This window comes from Osmerus mordax, chromosome 5 (assembly GCF_038355195.1).
Source record: "Osmerus mordax isolate fOsmMor3 chromosome 5, fOsmMor3.pri, whole genome shotgun sequence".
NCBI lineage: Eukaryota > Metazoa > Chordata > Actinopteri > Osmeriformes > Osmeridae > Osmerus > Osmerus mordax.
Genome location: NC_090054.1, coordinates 2,510,033 through 2,530,364, shown reverse-complemented (window position 1 = coordinate 2,530,364; position 20,332 = coordinate 2,510,033). Strand labels below are relative to the sequence as shown.

The 20,332-nt window shown below is 48.7% G+C and overlaps 2 protein-coding genes across 2 annotated transcripts in view; both read left to right on the top strand.

The window, feature by feature from the left end:
* Nucleotides 1-18,104, top strand: part of dst (dystonin) — a 141,118-nt gene extending 123,014 nt beyond the window's left edge. The window contains 21 exon segments of the mRNA XM_067235813.1: nucleotides 1,414-1,569; nucleotides 1,953-2,159; nucleotides 3,230-3,349; nucleotides 4,514-4,683; nucleotides 5,692-5,851; nucleotides 7,160-7,354; nucleotides 7,501-7,629; nucleotides 8,128-8,271; nucleotides 8,558-8,746; nucleotides 8,927-9,050; nucleotides 9,690-9,853; nucleotides 10,279-10,441; nucleotides 10,605-10,759; nucleotides 10,864-10,938; nucleotides 11,138-11,155; nucleotides 13,601-13,718; nucleotides 14,124-14,189; nucleotides 15,210-15,406; nucleotides 15,826-15,939; nucleotides 16,709-16,832; nucleotides 16,961-18,104. Of these exon segments, the coding sequence (XP_067091914.1) occupies nucleotides 1,414-1,569; nucleotides 1,953-2,159; nucleotides 3,230-3,349; nucleotides 4,514-4,683; nucleotides 5,692-5,851; nucleotides 7,160-7,354; nucleotides 7,501-7,629; nucleotides 8,128-8,271; nucleotides 8,558-8,746; nucleotides 8,927-9,050; nucleotides 9,690-9,853; nucleotides 10,279-10,441; nucleotides 10,605-10,759; nucleotides 10,864-10,938; nucleotides 11,138-11,155; nucleotides 13,601-13,718; nucleotides 14,124-14,189; nucleotides 15,210-15,406; nucleotides 15,826-15,939; nucleotides 16,709-16,832; nucleotides 16,961-17,217 (3,045 nt within the window). The 3' untranslated portion in view covers nucleotides 17,218-18,104.
* Nucleotides 18,105-19,102: 998 nt separating this feature from the next.
* Nucleotides 19,103-20,332, top strand: part of zmp:0000000760 (collagen alpha-1(IX) chain) — a 30,617-nt gene continuing 29,387 nt past the window's right edge. The window contains exons 1-2 of the mRNA XM_067237111.1: nucleotides 19,103-19,129; nucleotides 19,882-19,994. Coding sequence (XP_067093212.1) covers nucleotides 19,916-19,994 — 79 coding nt within the window. The 5' untranslated portion in view covers nucleotides 19,103-19,129; nucleotides 19,882-19,915. The remainder of the gene's footprint in view (nucleotides 19,130-19,881; nucleotides 19,995-20,332) is intronic.

Here is a 20,332-nt window from a genome sequence, read left to right as displayed (position 1 = left end):
ATTTAAGAATTATTCTTTTTTCAAGATTCTAAAAGCTTGTTTCTTTTAGGATAAAAAAAGAGTATACTTATTAGAGAACACCATGCCTTCCCAGTGTTGGTACTGACAGAGCTACACTGAGTGGATTAGACCAGTCACACTGATTAGGTCATGACACAGGAAGTGGTCACCCACTAGTGTGTGTTCCTGACACTAGTCACACACTAGTGTGTGAGTCAGAAAGGAACAGGGAGCAGGCGTTTGGACAGTGCAGATGACATTAACAGATGCTACAGTGTGTTGGACTGGATTAGAAGGTAGTTCAAACCTCAGCCACAGCAGTTTCTGTCTGTTACCATGGCATTCTGCTGCTGAACTGGAGTACACGACTACTCTGGTCTGGACTGGACTGAACCAGCTTTAGCATTCTACTCTACTACAACTCTACCCTACTGTAGTTTACCCTACACTACACTACATTACCCTACTGTACTTCAACTCTACTTTACTCTACTCTACTGCACTCTACTGGGCTCTACTGTACTCTACTGTACTCTACTGCTTCTCAGCAGTTCCAGTTGTCCTCAGCGAGAACCAGGGCTGTTGAAACAGAGCCAGGGCTGTTGAAACAGAGCCAGGGCTGTTGAAACAGAGCCAGGGCTGTTGAAACAGAGCCAGGGCTGTTGAAACCGAGCCAGGGCTGTTGAAACAGAACCAGGGCTGTTGAAACAGAGCCAGGGCTGTTGAAACAGAACCAGGGCTGTTGAAACAGAGCCAGGGCTGTTGAAACCGAGCCAGGGCTGTTGAAACAGAGCCAGGGCTGTTGAAACAGAGCCAGGGCTGTTGAAACCGAGCCAGGGCTGTTGAAACAGAGCCAGGGCTGTTGAAACAGAGCCAGGGCTGTTGAAACCGAGCCAGGGCTGTTGAAACCGAGCCAGGGCTGTTGCCCTCAGCAGAGACGAGCAGCCTGCCTGCTCAGGTCATGCCCCCTGGCAGCTGTACATGAGGACGTGACACATCCAGTCCTCCCACAGGTCTGGAGGTGTTTCCTGTCTTCCTCAGGCCTCCGTGTGGCGTGGGTCACATCAGGCGCTGGCGTCTCTATCTTCACACCTGGAGGATACAGACTCAGAGCTCTGCTCTTCCTGCTGGTCTCACTAACCGCCTGCAACCATTACCTCATGCTGCGGTGACTGGAGTATCTGTGTGTGTGTGTGTGTGTGTGTGTGTGTGCTTGTGTGCGAGAGAAAGAGAGAGATAAAGTGAGAAAGCGAGAAAGAGGAGTGCTCATCTCTTTCTTCACTCTCTTTCTTTCTGTCCCTCTAACCCCTCCCTCCCTCCCTCCCTCCCTCCCTCCCTCCCTCCCTCCCTCCCTCCCTCCCTCCCTCCCTCCCTCCCTCCCTCCCTCCCTCCCTCCCTCCCTCCTCTCTGTAGGTGAAACTGGAGGAAGCTCTGGGTCTGGCCACAGATTTCCATGACAACCTGCAGGACTTCATAAACTGGCTGACTCAGTCAGAGCAGACCCTGACCATGGCCTCTCCTGCCTCTCTCATCCTGGAGACCATCATGTTCCAGATCGACGAGCACAAGGTGTGTGTGTGTGTGTGTGTGTGTGGGGGGGGGGGGGGGGGGAACATCTGTTTGGCAAATGTGTGTAATTGTTGTCCAAGGTGTGTGTGGGTGTGTTGACATCTGTTAGGCAAATGTGTGTCATTTTCAGCCTTTGTGGTTCATAATATAACCCTTGTCCTTGCTCGCTGTGATTGTGTGGGATTGGTGTGGGTACGATTGTATGTGTGTGTGTGATTGTGTGTGTGGTCCTGTGTGTGATTGTATGTGTGTGTGTGGTCCTGTGTGTGATTGTATGTGTGTGTGTGTTTGATCATGTGTGTGGTCGTGTGTGTGGTGGTGTGTGTGTGTGTGTGTGTGGTTGTGTGTGTGTGATCATGTGTGTGTGTGTCCGTGTGTCTCAGGTGTTTGTCACCGAGGTGAACTCCCACAGAGATCAGATCATGGAGCTGGACAAGACTGGGACTCACCTGAAGTACTTCAGCCAGAAGCAGGACGTGGTTCTGATCAGGAACCTGCTGCTCAGCGTGCAGGGCCGCTGGGAGAAGCTGCTGCAGCGGTCCGTGGAGAGAGGCCGTCTCCTGGACGACGCCAGGAAGAGGGCCAAGCAGGTGGGCAGGGGGGGAGGGGGTGGAGACACACACATACACACAGCCAGACACAGTCCGGTCTAGGACCAGACAGACAGTCTACAGTAGTACAAGACACAGTCTAGTACCACACACAGACAGTCTAGTAGCACACACAGTCTAGTACCACACACAGTCTAGTACCACACACAGTCTAGTACCCAGCCCCCAGCTCAGTAGACAGTCTAGTCTGCAGTGTCCACTCCCCAGGCTGATAGAGCTCCTCAGAGTGTGAACAGTGCCAGCAGGATCTCCTGGAGCCTCAGCCTGAGGTTCAGCCAGTACACCAGGGCAGGATCTCCAGGAGCCTCAGCCTGAGGTTCAGCCAGTACACCAGGGCAGGATCTCCAGGAGCCTCAGCCTGAGGTTCAGCCAGTACACCAGGGCAGGATCTCCAGGAGCCTCAGCCTGAGGTTCAGCCAGTACACCAGGGCAGGATCTCCAGGAGCCTCAGCCTGAGGTTCAGCCAGTACACCAGGGCAGGATCTCCAGGAGCCTCAGCCTGAGGTTCAGCCAGTACACCAGGGCAGGATCTCCAGGAGCCTCAGCCTGAGGTTCAGCCAGTACACCAGGGCAGGATCTCCAGGAGCCTCAGCCTGAGGTTCAGCCAGTACACCAGGGCAGCCTTGTGGGCTGGGACAACCCCCGCCTGGCTGTGTTGAAGTGTTTATTATGGTTCCACAGCAGGGGGGAACACAGGCAGGCGTGGGTGGATGGAGTCCTTGAGCCTTTCATTAGTACGAGCACCATCACTCTCCCTGGCTGTCTCACAAACTCGTCAGACAGAAAACAATAAATCATGTGAAATATGATATCATGCCCTGAACTTTAGTTTAAAACTAATGTACTTGTCTTTGTCTTTCTCTCTCTTTGTTTTGTCTTTTTCTCTCTCTTTCTCGTTTTCACTCTTTCTCCCTTGTTCGCTCTCTCTCTCCCTCTCTCTTTGTTTTCTGTCTCTTTCTTCCCCCCCCCCCCGCAATGTCTCTTTCTCATTCTCTCCCTCTCTCTTTCATTTCTCTCTATCTCTCTCCCCCTTCCTCCCTCACCTCCAGTTCCATGAGACCTGGAACAAGCTGATGGAATGGCTGGATGAGTCGGAGAAAGCTCTGGACTCTGAACTGGAAATAGCCAACGACCCAGACAAGATCAAGACACAGCTGGTCCAGCACAAGGTCTGAGGTCATGACACTCTGAGTGAGAGACACAGAGAGAGAGGGGAGAGAAGGAGAGAGTGATACAGAGAGGGAAACAGAGAGAGAGAGAGACATAGAGGTAAGCAGAGAGAGAGAGAGAGAGGTAAGCAGAGAGAGAGAGAGAGAGGTAAGCAGAGAGAGAGAGAGAGAGGTAAGCAGAGAGAGAGAGAGAGAGGTAAGCAGAGAGAGAGAGAGAGAGAGAGAGAGAGGTAAGCAGAGAGAGAGAAGTAAGCAGAGGGAGAGAGAGGTAAGCAGAGAGAGAGAGAGGTAAGCAGAGAGAGAGAGAGGTACGCAGAGAGAGAGAGAGAGCTAAGCAGAGAGACAGAGAGAGATAGGTAAGCAGAGAGAGAGAGAGAGAGAGAAAGAGGTAAGCAGAGAGAGAGAGAGAGAGAGAGAGAGAGAGAGGTAAGCAGAGAGAGAGAGAGAGAGAGGTAAGCAGAGAGAGAGGTAAGCAGAGAGAGAGAGAGAGAGAGAGAGGTAAGCAGAGAGAGAGAGAGAGTGAGGTAAGCAGAGAGAGAGAGAGAGGTAAGCAGAGAGAGCTGTATCCTCCAGTGTACGGGTGTTAATGTTAGCGTGGTGTTGGTGTTAGCGTTGCTGGTCAGCCTGCTAGCTGGTGCTGCTCTTGGTCTGGTATGTGCAAGGAGGCTTATGCTAATCCTAGCGTAATCTTTCGATGTACAGAATGTATTAGGGACACCCCTGATTGTAGATACTTCTAATCCTCGGGTTCGGGGTGGGAGGGTTGGGGAGGGGTGGGACATAGTTGACCCCCTTGTCTTTGGTCACATCTGTAACAGGGTTACAAGTGTAACAGGGTTATATCTGTAGAGAAGCACGCCAGAGGGGAAACCCAGAGATAATCAGGACGAGCAAAGCCTCTGGCCCAGCATACCTTTCCCACCCTCCTAGGACTGGAGACGACAGCCGGTGGGCATCTGTGTGTTCAGAAGACGATCATGGTTGAGTTGCTCAGAGCGATACAGGCCTAGCAGCTGTGATGCGCCGCTCTCAGAGATATGAAGGACTGTTATTTTCATGATCGAGTCGTTTTGTCGACCGACTGTGAAGCTGAACAGGGCCTACATCTCCCAGTGTACCCTGCATGACAGGAAGGAGTCCTGACCTTTCCCCCACCCCCTACAGGAGTTCCAGAAGGCTCTGGGCAGCAAACACTCGGTGTACGACACAACCAGCCGGACGGGCCGCGCCCTGAAGGACAAGACGTCGCTGCAGGATGACCGTCAGAGGCTGGACGACACGCTGAGCGAGCTCAGAGACAAGTGGGACACGGTCTGTGGCAAGTCTGTGGAGAGGTACGTCCTGGACGGGAGAGGACTGGAGGTCATAGGTCTCCCAGGAGTTAGAAACACACTCAGGAGTTAGCAGGACACAAACGCTCGTCAGTCACTCAAAACGGATTAAGTCACTCGAAAGCTTGTCACTCAAATCTTAGTACATCACTCAGATGCTAAAAATCACTCACACGTGATTGAATCACTCAAAATCAAATCCCTTCTCTCAAAACGTAATAAATCACTCAAATATTTGTCACGTCACTCAGATGTTAGTAATTCAAGTTAATCAAACACTCTGAAGTCATGAAAACAAAAATGTTTGTGTAGCTCTGTGGTAAATCATTTGACTGCAGATCAGGATGGTCTCAGGTTCAAATGCCCCCTCTGTTATGCTGATTGGATAAATGCAAATGCATGGTTACCGTGTTATTATTTTCAGCCAATCACTCGAAAGTTAGCAAAACACTCGGAATTTAGTCACTCTGAAGTTGATAAATCACTCCGAAATTTGGAGGTGGAACAAGCATCCAGATGTTGTGAGCAATCGACCAAGATGGCGTTTGGTGTAAAAGTGTCTGCAAGGACACTAACAACACTTGGACATGCTGTGATGATATGAAACATGTTGGTTGTCCTGGCTGTCAGACACACTCAGACTGGGACTATGCCATCAGCTGATTAAAGCGCTCCAGGATTTTAGATGTTTCCCTGCTCCAACACACTTGATTCAAATGAATGGATCATGATCAAGCTCAGCAGAAGCCTGGTAACGATCATTCATTTCAATCAGGTGTGCTGGATCATGGAAACATCTAAAACATGCAGGACAGCGGCCCCTAAGGACCAGGATTTGACACCCCTGCCTTATACAGTACATAGGGACATTAAACTTGTGTGGTTTCACGTTATGTCAACGCTATTTTGTTGTTGCGCGCGAGCTTTTTCCCTGGTAATGACGGCGTCTTCATGCACAGACTGAGTATGATCGGCAGCAGGTCGGAGTGCTAACTGTGAGTGGTCTTCCAGGCAGAACAAGCTGGAGGAGGCCCTGCTGTTCTCGGGCCAGTTCACAGAGGCCCTGCAGGCACTCATAGACTGGCTGTACAAGGTGGAGCCGCAGCTGGCTGACGACCAGCCCGTCCACGGAGACATAGACCTCGTCCTCAACCTCATGGACAACCACAAGGTAAGCAGGACCATGGGTCTTTTAACCTAAAAACAACCACAAGGTAAGCAGGACCATGGGTCTTTTAACCTCAAAACAACCACAAGGTAAGCAGGACCATGGGTCTTTTAACCTCAAAACAACCACAAGGTAACCAGGACCATGGGTATTTTAACCTCAAAACAACCACAAGGTAACCAGGACCATGGCCACTTCAACCTGATAGAGACCACAAGCTGACACCAGAGCTGTCCCTGTAGCACAGAGCAGCTTGAACACACAGAGCTAGACCTGGCTCCTCATGTTCATGTTTTCCCTGCTAGTCTCCCTCCCTCCAGGCGGAGAGACCAGTGGGATTAAATGACAGAGATGTGATTCATCTGCCCTCCCTGGGGCGCTTGTCGGAAACGGTGTTACGTGACGAAACGCTGTGTTGAATTAGAGGAGACATTAGGCAGCAGGGCCCAGAGAGACTGAGCTGGGCAAGAAATCTGAATCTCTCTCTCGCTCTCTCGCTCTCTCTCGCTCTCTCGCTCTCTCTCGCTCTCTCTCTTTCTCTCTGACTCTTTCTCTCTGACTCTTTCTCTCTGACTCTTTCTCTCTGACTCTGTCTCCATGTTTCCAGCTAGAGGCTCACCCTTACTTACCCCTGATAGCTGGTGATGTCATGATTAGAGGGCAGAGGTGTTCTGGCAGGGGGCTGGAACCCTGTCAGGTCCAATCAGCAACCAGCAGTGATGATGAGGGATTTCTGAGTAGGAGTTGAGCTGGCCTGCTGGAGAGAATGGATCCGGAGGACTGGGTTTCTGTGAGATGAATCTCATGGCATAATGCATACATCAGCTGTGAGGTCTTCCTGTTCTGGGTTCTTACTAAGCTGTGGACTCAGAACACGGTGTGTGGCAGTAACACAGAGAGAGAGAGAGAGAGACAGAAATATAGAGAGTTAGCTGTGCAATGTAGAGACCATTGTTTGGTGTGTGTGCGTGTGTGACAGAGAGAGAGCAGGACAGAGAGAGTGTTAGCTGTGCAAGGCAGAGACCATGGTTCGGTGTGTGTGTGTGTGTGTGTGTGTGTGTGGTTCGGCATAATTATTATTTTTTAATTACATTTAGCAGACGCTCTTATCCAGAGCGACTTACAGTAAGTACAGGGACATTCTCCCCGAGGCAAGTAGGGTGAAGTGCCTTGCCCAAGGACACAACGTCATGTGACCAAGGACACAACGTCATTTTGCACGGCCGGGAAAACAACCTTTTGATTAATAGCCCGACTCCCTAACCGCTCAGCCACCTGACTCCCTGAGTGTGCCCCTGCCCCGTGTCCCAGGTGTTCCAGAAGGAGCTGGGCAAAAGGACAGGCAGCGTGCAGGCCCTGAAGCGCTCGGCCCGGGACCTGGTGGACAGCAGCCATGACGACGCCGCCTGGGTCAAGGTGCAGATGAGGGAGCTGAGCACCCGCTGGGACACCGTGTGCTCTCTGTCCGTGTCCAAGCAGAAGCGACTGGAGCAGGCCCTCTCCCAGGTACGCCCCGCAGCCACAACCTGTGTGTGTGTGTGTGTGTGTGCGCGTGTGCACATGTATGGAACTCAAGTACCGTTATGAATCAAAACCTGACCGTGCTACTTGTGTACGTGTGTGTGTGTGTGTATACGTGTGTGTGTCTCCAGGCGGAGGAGTTCCACTCCACGGTTCACATCCTGCTGGAGTGGCTGGCCGAGGCGGAGCAGGGCCTGCGTTTCCATGGCAGCCTGCCCGACGACGAGGAGGCGCTGTGTGCTCTGATAGAGCAGCACAAGGCAAGTCAACAACAACCACGGCCACACAAACTAACCAACGGCAGTTAGTTCAACTACGCTAACAACGCTAACCGTCAGCAAACCGTCAGCTCCACTAGACGCCCGCTCTCCGACACCCTCCACACCTGGCGTAGTGTGTACCTGCTTGGCATTCCACTGTGGTGAGGTCATACGGTGGAGCCAATCAGAGCGCAGCCTCCTCTGACACGAACACGCCAGTCGCGTGTGCCAGAACACGAGAGGACCACCATACATGGGCTCTACACGCCGACTTGAAATGCCATGCCAGCTTCTTCTTCAAAACAGGAATGATCTCATAGAATTGGATGTAGCTTCTCCGGGATGTTGGTTAATTCTTCATCATAGATGTGATTTATTTCCAGTTGAACTTGGAGAGAAAGGACAGGCTGGCAGCCAAAGCTGATTCTTGAATGCACGGTGTTGCTTGTGAATGTTCATGTGCTAACAGGCAATTTGTGTGTGTTTGTGTGTCAACAGGACTTCATGAAGAAGCAGGAGGAGAAGGGAGCGGAGCTCAACAAAGCCACCAGCATGGGGGAAGCCATCTTGACCATCTGTCACCCAGACTCCATCACCACCATCAAGCACTGGAACACCATCATCAAAGCACGCTTCGAAGAGGTCAGCTGACCTCTGGGGAGGAGTGTGTGTGTGTGTGTGTGTGTGTGAGAGTGTGTGTGCATGTACCAAACCTACCCCTCAGTCCATGCACAGGAACTGTTTCATCTTACGTATATTGATGACTGCGACTAATTGTTGTTGATGATGATGTTGTTATTGACGTTGTTCTTGACGATAATGATGATGATGATGATGTTGTTGAGGATGACAGATGATGTGGATGTTGTTAATTGTTGTTGATGTGGATGCTGTTGATTGTTGTTGTTGTTGTTGTTGCGGCGTGCAGGTGCAGGCGTGGGCCAGGCAGCACCAGCAGCGCATGGCGGGGGCTCTGTCGGAGCTGCGGGCCGTGCAGGAGCTCCTGGAGGGCCTGCTGGCCTGGCTGCAGTGGGCCCACAGCAGCCTGGAGCTGCAGGACACTGAGCCGCTGCCCCAGGAGATAGAGCAGGTCAAGGCCCTCATCGCCCAGCACCAGGTACGGGATAGAGGGGGGGGAGGGAGGGAGAGAAGGGGGGAGGGAGGGGTGCCTTTGTCAGTGACCCATGCTGTGGAGGAGGGTGGAAGGGAGAAGAGAAGGATAGGGGAACAGGTCTTTGGGTCAGACCAGTGTCTTGCGGTCGGAGTCTCACCCCTGGCCCTGCCTGTCCTCCTGCAGACCTTCATGGAGGAGATGACCCAGAAGCAGCCGGACGTGGACAAGATCACCAAGACCCACAAGAGGAAACCGGAGCCCCAGGGCCAGTCTCACATCCCCGTCCTGGAGAAAGGAAAAACCGCAAGTATGGAACCGTTCTCAAACCCTTTCAACTCCAATTGTAGTCTATTTTGGGGATGGGTAAACCTCAGGGGTAGTAGAGCAGGATTGAACAAAGATTGGTTCTATTTTGGCTTCTATGCCAGCTGCATTTAACTACCCACCAATGACACAGTCGCAGAGTGCTCATTTTGACATGAATCAAACGCACCTCCGGTATGAGCTGAGCTCAGGCTAACGAGGTGCTGGGATCTGATGAGTCAGCTTCCTGTTCCTCTCTGTCTGGGAGGCATTAACAACATCACTGGTGACATCATACATGACATCACCTCTGTTCTCTGTACAGAGTTACAATGGAGGGACATGACTAAGCAAGACTTTAATAGGATTTTCTCTCAGTAAGTGTAGCGATAACTATATACAGTATCTTTTCAGCAAAGGTCTCTACTGCCAACTCCCAACTTGGATTCATTCAGTCTTTCCTTCTTGCAGAAACATACATATTCTACATCTCATACCTGAGTCTTTGTCTTTATAGATACAGCCAAATCTGTTCTTGTTTTGACCCCGCAAGAGCGTGTGTCTACTTTAAGACCGCTTTCATGTATGCCTGTTTATTGGAAGTCGACAGTATTCAACAGAGTGCTGGTTGTGCCGTCCACAGGAAAGCGCTCCCCTACCCAGGCCCTGTACCAGTCGGCCACGCAGTCCCCCATCGAGACCAAGAACCCGCAGGTCAACCTCCTGGTCAGCAGGTGGCAGCAGGTGTGGCTGCTGGCGCTGGACCGGCGGAGGAAACTCAACGACGCCCTGGACCGCCTGGAGGAGGTAGTGCACACACGTACCAGGAAGTTTACACACACACCAGGAAGTTTACACACACACACCAGGAAGTTTACACACGCACCAGGAAGTTTACACACGCGCCAGGAAGTTTACACACGCACCAGGAAGTTTACACACGCACCAGGAAGTTTACACACGCACCAGGAAGTTTACACAAACAACAGGAAGTTTACAAACTTTGGAAATCCTCATAAGACACACAGACACATTATAAAACATAGTTGGAGTTGGATTTTCTACGGTAATATGCAACACCTTGTCAGGGTATCACTGTGTAAATGATCTTAATGCCTACAGACCATCAATAGACTAAGCTTTTTCAAACCTTTTCAACGTCTTACCAGGTAGTTAGTTTTCCCCAGTGTGAAGTGTCTTCCTGCCTCTGATCCTGTGTGTCTGTGTTCCAGTTGAAGGAGTTTGCCAACTTTGACTTTGACGTGTGGCGTAAGCGCTACATGCGCTGGATGAACCACAAGAAGTCCCGGGTCATGGACTTCTTTAGGCGCATCGACAAGGACCAGGACGGCAAGGTCACCAGGCAGGAGTTCATAGAGGGCATCCTCTCATCCAGTGAGTATGTCACAGCACAGGTGACAGGGGACACTACCAGTCAGTATGTTACAGGACATGTGACAGGTGACACCAGCAGTGAGTGTAGTGTAGGATAGTGGGTATATCAGAGGGCATCCTCTCATCCAGTGAGATCATTACTGTGTTGTACTCCATTTCCCAGAATTCCCTACGAGCCGCCTGGAGATGAGTGCGGTGGCGGACATCTTTGACCGTGACGGAGACGGCTACATCGACTATTATGAGTTTGTGGCTGCTCTGCACCCAAACAAAGACGCCTACAAGCCCCTGACCGACGCAGACAAGATTGAAGACGAGGTCAGTTACAGCTGACCTCCTTGAATACTGGTGCTCCACACGTCAACAAACCATGCTTACCAAAGGAACATATTGCTCATTTTGTATCATTGTTATTATTCCAGGTGACACGTCAAGTAGCGAAATGCAAATGTCCTAAACGATTCCAGGTTGAGCAAATTGGTGCCAACAAATATCGGGTACGTTTAAATCTCCCTACGTCCTGGTTCTCTTGACTCTGCTGTTTCATGACGTCCTTAAGACGTGACATCTAGCTGTGGTCCACCTTTTTGAACACGTTTAGAAATGTCATGACTTGGCTGGAGAGGTGTGCCTCGCAGACAAGGTCAGAGGGACTAACATGTGCTTTCTCATTGTTCCTTCCTCCGTCTCTACCAGTTCTACCTCGGAAACCAGGTACATATAAACCTCCCCCTTTCTTCTCTGGTCTGGTTGTTGTCCTAATCCAACCTGGTGTCTTAGAATAGCCCTCCTCTTACATGATCAGTCTTGTGTGTTTAGTAACGCTGGCTCTGACTACAGCCACGGCAGAGTCTATCAGCCTGGAACTCAGAAGTCGAATTCCCAGAGCACAGAGGAATTATTTTAGATCCTTCTGGGTCTACACTTAACTACAGGGATTCCCCGGTTAACACTTGGTCTCTGACTAGAACACACAAATGAACTAATCTGCTTTTGAGTTTCAAAGGATTTGGGTTTTAATACCCTCAGTGTCATTCGAGTATGTTTACTGTATGGGTCCATTAATTCACCTGTCGGGCAGTTTGGAGTATAACGCTTTCTGTGTGCTTGTTCGCTGCTTCACCATGGCAGTATCCCAGGAATGACTCCACTCAACTATGGCTGACATGTCTTTGGTTCAACATAACATTATTAACTAACCTTGTTTTCCAAGCCGGGCCATCTATTAATGTCAGGATGTACTTACCGCTTGTAGTCATCCAGCCTGTAGTTCTATTTTTTTCAACTTTGTTTTAAAAATGCCTTGGGACAGTGCATGTCGCTATCCAGGATTCATAACTCATACTGGGTCACCTGCTTTTAACAAATGAGATAAAGTGTGTCTGGGGGAAATGATGGGGAAACGTAGGCGGATGACCAGGGGCATAGTGGGGAAACCTGCTTTGGTTACTGTGTGCACCGTTTTGTATTGCTTTGCTCCATATCAACTGAACCCATTCTTTTGACAGTTTGGTCAGGTACACTGCTTACATGACTCCTTAGTGACGGATGACAATATAGCAAACAGGGACAGTCAGAACCTTACCCCTCATCTACACGTTGCCGTTTTGGAAGGCTGTATTCTGGTAAATAGTTACTCCTCAGATGTTTGTTATGACTCCTTTGTACTTTAACTCAAGATTCTTCTTCTTATTTTATTCATTTTGTTTACTTTATTTTTCTAAATTCATCACTTTTTAAATGTACTTGATCACACAATTCACCCAGTGGCATTTGTTCATTATGGGAATCATCTAGTTGGAAAGTTTGGATTAAAGTGAGATTGTTCTGGAGGCACCCAGTTATTGGAGTGTCGATGTGACGTCATGTTTAAGTGTTACACTGTGATTGGCTAGTGAGAAGATAAGCCCCATCCCCATGCTGTTTCTAAGTGTCTCATTGGAGCTTAGCTGCCTTGGTTCCGCATCCCTGTCAATGCATCCTCTAAGAGTACTGTATGCTGATTTGTCCATAGTGCTAGAACGTGCACCTGCTCACTTGTGATGGTGTGCAGGAGCCTGCTGTCTGTCTGTGTGTAGTTCTGTCTGGTTTTACTGTGTTACAACGTAGAAGCATCGTATCTGACAGGACGCATGTTTGTTTTTTGTCATCGTTGTGATGTTGTCGTGAGTGTTGTGTTGTTCATACCATGGCCGAATCCAACTGGGTGACTGGCTCTGCATCTGGCTCGCTAAGAGGCCCCACCCTTCATCTGAAGCACGTCAGACAGGCTCACTGTGAAGCTGTATTCATGCTAAGATGCACTGGCTTTAAGAACAGCCATCTGCTTGAAGGCCCCTGTTTTGGTGTGTCAGGAAAGTACATTCTCACATAATCTCCACGTTCAGAGTCCAAGCGCTGTACTAGAGGGACCTCTGGAGGTGGAAAACTCACACTGCAGTGCAGTGCTTGGTTCACTGTCATGACTGTGTGTGTGTGTGTGTGTGTGTCGTATTATAGTACCAAACACATCGAAATGACATCACTTCCTGGTACTGGAGGTAAATAAATACACTGCATTTCTCTGTGATGGATGAAGTTGCAGATCATGTGCTTCTGTAACCTTACATGATTTACCTGAGTCCTTCTCCTCAAGGCTTCAGCAGCAGACAAGCTTTTCTGACCACTAAGGGTTTGTGGAAAAGCCAACACACTAAATCCTGATTAATTAAATCAAATGACACTTTCTCTACCGATCGCACCCTTATTGGCTGAGCCAGTGCTCAGATGCATGAACACACCTTCTGATTGGGAGAAGGACTAACCAGTTGGATTGACCTCCATATTTGTTGTTTTGAGAATGAAACATCAATGTAGTTGTTGTTGTTTTGTCACAATCTGTTGGTTTAGCTGAGCAACACCAAAACAAAACCAGTTTACTCCCAGAAAAAACAAACAGTTTTGTCGCAAGTTTATTCTCGGAAATACACTGCCCAGTTGTTATATCACTTCCACATAAATACAAAAACATACAGACATTTAACATTTAACCATCAGCACATCCCAGCATCTGGTTTCCTCCTGTGTTGCTCAGCGTCGACCAGCGGTGGTGTAACCCGCGCTCCTGTCCTGATTCTGCCCCCGCCTCACCCCCGCCTCTCCCCCTCCCTCCCCCTGCAGTTCGGAGACTCCCAGCAGCTTCGCCTGGTCCGGATCCTGCGGAGCACGGTGATGGTGCGGGTGGGCGGAGGCTGGATGGCCCTGGACGAGTTCCTGGTGAAGAACGATCCCTGCCGAGGTGAGGGGGGGGAGGGGGGGTTGGACGGGAGGGGGGCGGGGCAAACGACTGACTGACAGGCCGTCCAGACCGACATGAGTAGCATTCAGCAACATGACAAACATGTCTTCACGTTTCCAAGAGGAGAGCGTGTGTTACCAAAGTGTTTGCGTGCCTGTGTGTGTGTTGCCAAGGCGATCCTATTGTCTTGCTTCCTTGTGGGCCGGGTTCTGAACGCTTGGACTTGTTTTGTGCCTGTTCTATTTTTTGTCTCTGTATATATATTTCCTGTCCATGTATTTCTATTTCCTGTGTATGTATTTCCTTTCTATGTATTTGTATTTCCTGTCGACGTATGTCTATTTTCTGCCGATCCTCCTGCTTCCTCCTCTGTGATGACGACAATCCTGTGTGGTTTCTCTCCAGTGCATCACCACGGGAGTAAAATGTTACGCTCGGAATCAAACTCCTCAATTACTCAGTCTCCTCTAGGTTGGCAAATCTCACACTTTCTCACCTTGCTCCATGAACCCAGTGGTATGTGTGTCTGCATCTCCGTGCGTGTTTTCATGTGTGTGTGTGTGTGTGCCCCTCAGGTGTTTGCCCCGCTCACACTGCCCTGTGTAGGCACCATGCATGCTGTGGTGGCTCTTGGTTCACCTGCTGTGGCTATCTCTCTCAACCAGCTACCTTGCTACTTGGCTAGCTACTGTAGCGCAGTCCCTACATGTCTCTCTGCCTCTCTCTCTGCCTCTCTCTCTGTCTCTCTGTCTCTCTCTCTCTCGGTCTGAGTCTACCCTCTCAGCAGAGCCTCCCTCTCTGCCATTATGCTGTCTGGCAGTTTGCTCTGACAGGGTTTTAGTGGGGTTATCTGGTTTCTAGAGTCTGTGCTTACACTGTCTAGCCTGATAGCATGGGATGCTAACAGTTGTGTTCCCAGTAGGCAAAAGAACACAAACAAGACTTCGGTATTTTATTAGTTTCGTTAGTGGAAATCTATATTTTTATCTTGCTTGTTTCATTTGGACAGAGTGAGGCAATTGGGAACATTGTAGTGTAAATAAAGGCATTTGCTGGTATGAGTTAGGGTTAGATAGTTGAACTGAAGCTACTAAGAGGGCTTTTCCAATGAGAGCCGCTGAGTGTGTGTGTGTGTGTGTGTGTGTAAAACTGCATGTTATTGTGCCATCCACATTTTTTCGCCGAGTATTACAATCCTAAATTGTAAGCAAAATCACCAACAACATGTTTTCATTCCAGACGGTCTTTTCTCTTCTGAAATGACTGAGCTTCATCTCACCAATCACAATCCTCTCTTATCACCGCCTAGTTATCAGCTCTCATACGAGGGAAACTTCCTGGACGCAGATAACGCCGTAGATTAAACCTCCAACGGAGATTAGAAGTTTCCAGAGCTCCTCAGCTCTGAGGAGGTGTAATCTGGGTCCACGAAGCTGAAGTCGTACCCCAGCGGGACAGTCTAACGTGTGTGTCGCACCTTCTCTTCGCCAGCTAAAGGGAGGACCAACATGGAGCTGAGAGAGAAGTTCATCCTCCCGGAAGGCACCACCCAGGTCATGGCCAGCTTCCGCTACAGGGGTCGGAGGTCGCGACCCTCGTCCCGGGCCGCTTCGCCCAATAGGTCGAACTCCAGTCACAGCTGTCCGGCTCCGCCCATCCCAGTGCACACCCAGCCCAGCACACCCAAGGTAGGACGAGGGCCGCGCATGCACACTCAGCCCAGCACACCCAAGGTAGGACGAGGGCCGCGCATGCACATCTCCCGGCTCCTAACCCAGAGGACACGACATTATACACGCAACGTTCCATTCATTTAGCACACGTTTTTATCCAAGAAGCATACAAATAGTGCATAAAGGAGGTTCCTGATTGCTGGAATTCCTCATAGCTGTGTGCTGTATGTATGCTTATCACTGTTTCCATTGATCCCAACCATATCATAGTCTGTCCTTGACCTGTTTGAGTCCCTTTCCATGTTATCATGACTGACATAGTTTGACGTAGTTCACCCGTGTTGTTATTTTTTCTACCCCTGCTCATACTCCCTTAGCAACCTTTTGATTTCTTCACCTGAACCCGTGTGTGTCGATGTGTCATTGCTCCTCAGACCTCCCAACACAAGCACACCCGCAATTATGATAAACCCTGGCTGGCAAACAGCAAGCCCTCCACTCCTCTTAAATCCTCCGACTCGTTTGACAGCCAAGGCTCGTCTTCAGAGGTATTGTGCCTGACTGCTGCGTGAGACAGCTCTGTGACCCTGGCCTAACTACCTCTGCCTCACACTGCACCCCCCAACCCAAATCAGCAACAGTGTCCTGAACAGATGCACTGTTGACATGGATTTCTGTTGGGGTTCTGTATTCAAAGTGTTTAAGGACTAACTCGTACTAACTCTGTGGTTTGAGTCTGTCTCACTCTTTGACTGTGTACGTGTCTCACTCTCTCACTATTTGACTGTGTACATGTCTCACTCTCTAACTCTTTGAATGTGTCACTGTCTCACTCTCTGACCCTTTGACTGTGTACCCGTCTCACTCTCTGACTGACCAATATAACTGTCTGGCACTGGTTCTCTACTGTAACACTGGGATCTCTTCTACTCTGTCGCATGTGGAATCTCTCACTCACAGTAAGGATTCACCTTAGTGTTGACATATTAACCCTTTACAAATCAAGTGCTTGGGGGTGAATGGATCTCATTCTCCAGCACTTTAGGTTGGATTGTTGGCTAGCAGGAAACGACACACGACAAGGTGTCGACTGATCTGTCAGTAAACTCGAACGGGATTGCTCTTTTTGTGTGACTTTCCATTTTGTGACGTTTCTGTTCACGTCTGAACTGGGAAATAAGAGGGCTGTCAAGGCGCGGCCTCAAGCCGAGACGTTTCCACCGTTCCGTCTGTAACCCCTAACCTGCCTGTTCCTCAGAGCACGCCCATAGCTGGCAGCAAGCTCCGTCTGTAACCCCTAACCTGCCTGTTCCTCAGAGCACGCCCATAGCTGGCAGCAAGCTCCGACTCCCTGGTTACCTGTCGGGCAAGAGCTTCCAGTCGGGTGAGGAGGGCTCCCTGATCAACGCTGCTGTGATGAAGGCCAGATCACAGGCCTTAGGTGAGCATCCCTGCTGGACTACTGCTCTACCAACGCAGCCCAGCCACTAGCCATGTCACCAGTAGCTGAACGGATGTTCCATGTAGTTTTAGTCTTGTGACTAAACCGTCCTGTCTGTGATCCCTCAGGCGACCACAGGAAGCTCCACAGCCGACCAGGAAGTAAGGCTGGCAGCCGAGGAAGCAGCCGGAGGGGGAGCGACGCGTCCGACTTCGACATCTCCGACATCCAATCGGTGTGCTCCGACACGTCGGAGACGGTGGGCGACGCCCCCCGGGCCACGCCCCGCTCCGCCTCCCGGCAACACGGGGGCAAGCCCTCCAAGATCCCCACACCCCAGAGGAAGACCACCCCCAGCAAACTGGCCAAGAGCTCCAAGAGATAGTCAGGAAGTTGGGGAACTACAACCCAGTCTGAGAACTGCAACTACGGAAGCCTGGAAGGGTTGGCGCTCTGCGGACACAGTGACGTGTTCCAGACACACAGACGGACACTAGAGACTGCTAACGTGCTGATTATTATTATTATTTAAAAGTGTTATGAAGATGTAAAATATGTCCGCGAGAAGAAATGGTTTAATATGACGTGAGAATGGAATGTCCTTTGGCCCTTGTGTATTTGTCTTAATGTATTTAATTTCATGTGAATAATGTCAAAATTACTATTATTATTATTTTATTTCATTTTGTTGATGACAAACCTGGATAGGTTCATAAGAACAAAAGAGAAAAAAAATACAATGGAGAAGACTGTACAATGTATGGGAAACTAACCTTTTTTTACACACTAATGAATGGTGAGGTTTGGTCTGGACAGCTCTGAGAGTTACTGAATGTACTGTAGTGGCGTCTGTATGCTGACTGCTGAGTCCTCTACTATCTTATCTATTTAAAGTGCAATGATGATATACTGTATCTACTGCCATCATGCTTGAACTGGGCAATATGCACCACATACTAAACTCAACATAGTAAACACTGCTCAAATCATGTCAAAGAAAACCTACAACTGTTTATGAGAGCTCACGCAGAAAACTCCTGACTATAATCTAGGCTTCATCGTCCAGTTCTTCCTTAGCAGACCTGCACTTCCTGTATAGTTTGGGTCACCTGACAGCAATGTGCTCCATTGATTGGACAGGTAGCCCTCTCAGCCTTTGGTAGACATTCTGTAGAGCGTCCATGTCAGTGTTTTGTTCATTTTGCTGGAGTGGAACGGATTACTGTAACTTTTTTGTAATAAATCTGCTTGCAGAAAGCTCTTATGAACACAGCACGGACTGTTCTTTGTGCTGAGTACGCAGTTGTGTTACAGTACGTGTGTGTCTTGTTTGTTAGTGTGTGTGTACAGGTATCTTATTTGGACCTGAATGTATAAGTCTGTTTGTATTTTGTTTTGACATTGGGTGAGTGAGTGTGTGCGTGTGTGTGTGTGTGGATTCTGAGACGAATAGAGATAGATAGGTTAAGGAGTCAAGAAGCATCAGAAAGTTTAGTGTTTCAAATGCACACAGTTACATTGTATGCTGAGATGAAATAGATAGGTAAAATATGAAATTCCAGGTTTAAATAACGAGTTCATCAAGTCATTTGACACATTCAATATGATTTTTTACTTTCTTTGACTGTATATCGTACTTCCCTCCATACATTCAGGGAGGATGACATTCTGTGTCTGTGGTGCCCTGAGCAGGCATGTTTGCACATCATCTCGTACCTAGCCGCGACATACTGCATCCCTCTCTCAGCCCCCAGTTCCCAGGGAAAACGCTCGCTTCTCTACATTAGAAGGAAAACCGTGGATAAACGTTGGATTGTAAGCCCTGAGGACAAATGCAACAAATCCTACCTACATTTGAAATAAAACTAGACCTAAGTAACATTATGAAAAGTAATTGTTTTGTCCGTTTTCGACCCGTTGTTTGGGTCAAGGTGGGAGCTTTTAAAACGCCCCCTTGGCCTAAATGAACAATTGAAGAACTACGCTTTCTCTCAATAAACGTAGACACTCACCTCGTTTACACCTGACTGGCGGAGTCAGGTCTAGTCGTAAGCTCTTGTCAGGCCTGCGGTAGGTCAGCACCTGGAGGTAACGCCTCTGAGGGGGCTGGAGGAGGTCCGCTGGAGCCCAGGGTTGAGTGGAGCACCGGGGGCAGAGTCTCCCAGCGCTTCCTGGCTGAATGGTCCTGTGTTCCAGTAGCGGCCTGGGGATGCAGCTTTAGAACAGGATACATCGTCACTGCAGGAGCGGGAACCAAGCCGTCTCCAGTCCACCTCAGGGCCTCTTTTCAGGAATATGTGAGTTGCATTTTCAACAGTTTCTTCGTCCTGAACACGGGAGTCATTACATTTTACGATGGATTATGAAATAGAAATGTGATTTTGTGTGGTAGGGTGTTTGTGATGAAAGTTAAAGTGCAGCGTCCTCCTGTAAGGTGCTCAGTTGAGATCTCTCTCAGTCATTTGATCAAGTGAACTGTGACTACTCTTCATACTTTATATTAAGTCTAACTCATAGCTATTAAGGCATTTATCAGTCTTTTGTTGATCTTTTTTATTTTATTCATTAAGACTGACGATTTGTATTGAATTGCAATGATTTAAAGGTAATATGCGTTTCTGATTCGGAACTCTGATCATTGATGTGGTGCGATGTAGGCTATTTTATGTAATAATCTACATAATTTAGGATTTCTAATGATTATTATCCTTCATAAATAAGGGAAACCTTAACATTTGACTTATGTACAGTCTCAGGCACGTTCTCAATTAGCAATAAACTAATCTACGTGGCAGCTGTAGCCTATACGTTGCACTTCATTTCACTGATTTATAATTATATGTTCCTTTGTTGAATTATTGCAAACATTTTGATACTATGAATATCATTTGTAATGTACTTTTTCAGATTTAAATATTTTTAAATACTATATATATATATATATATATATATATATATATAATTTTTTTAAAGATCTCTTCATTAACTTTTCAATTTGTTCAATGAAGCTTAGGTTAGAATGTGACAGAATGTTTCTACGGTTCGGCAGGCATATATAACCCTTGACAGCTACGTTTAGAAAGATGCCAGCCTTGAAGGAGATGCTGCTTTTACCAGTCTTCCTCGCCATCTTCGGATTGACAACATGCCAAGAATTGCCAAGTAAGTTCTAGCGCGTTTAGTTTTCACATGGAAGTTTAACGTTTAAACATAGTTTCAGCTTTGTTTATTGCTCAAGTTTAAGTTCCGCCTGTAAACGTTTATTGCAATAATTGTTCAAATGTGCTGCTCTTTTTAATGCCACATTTTACCAGGTACCTCGTTCAAATTAGTGTTCAAAATATTCAGTGTTATACTTCAGCATGACCAGCAGATGGCAGCACGTGGCCTGAAGAGGCAGGGCTGACTCAGAAAGCCTTCTCAATGATCCCTCACTAGTCTGGAGGCTACTTCCTGTATAGACAGTGACATCATCTTCCCAGGCCCTCTCAGAAGCTGAT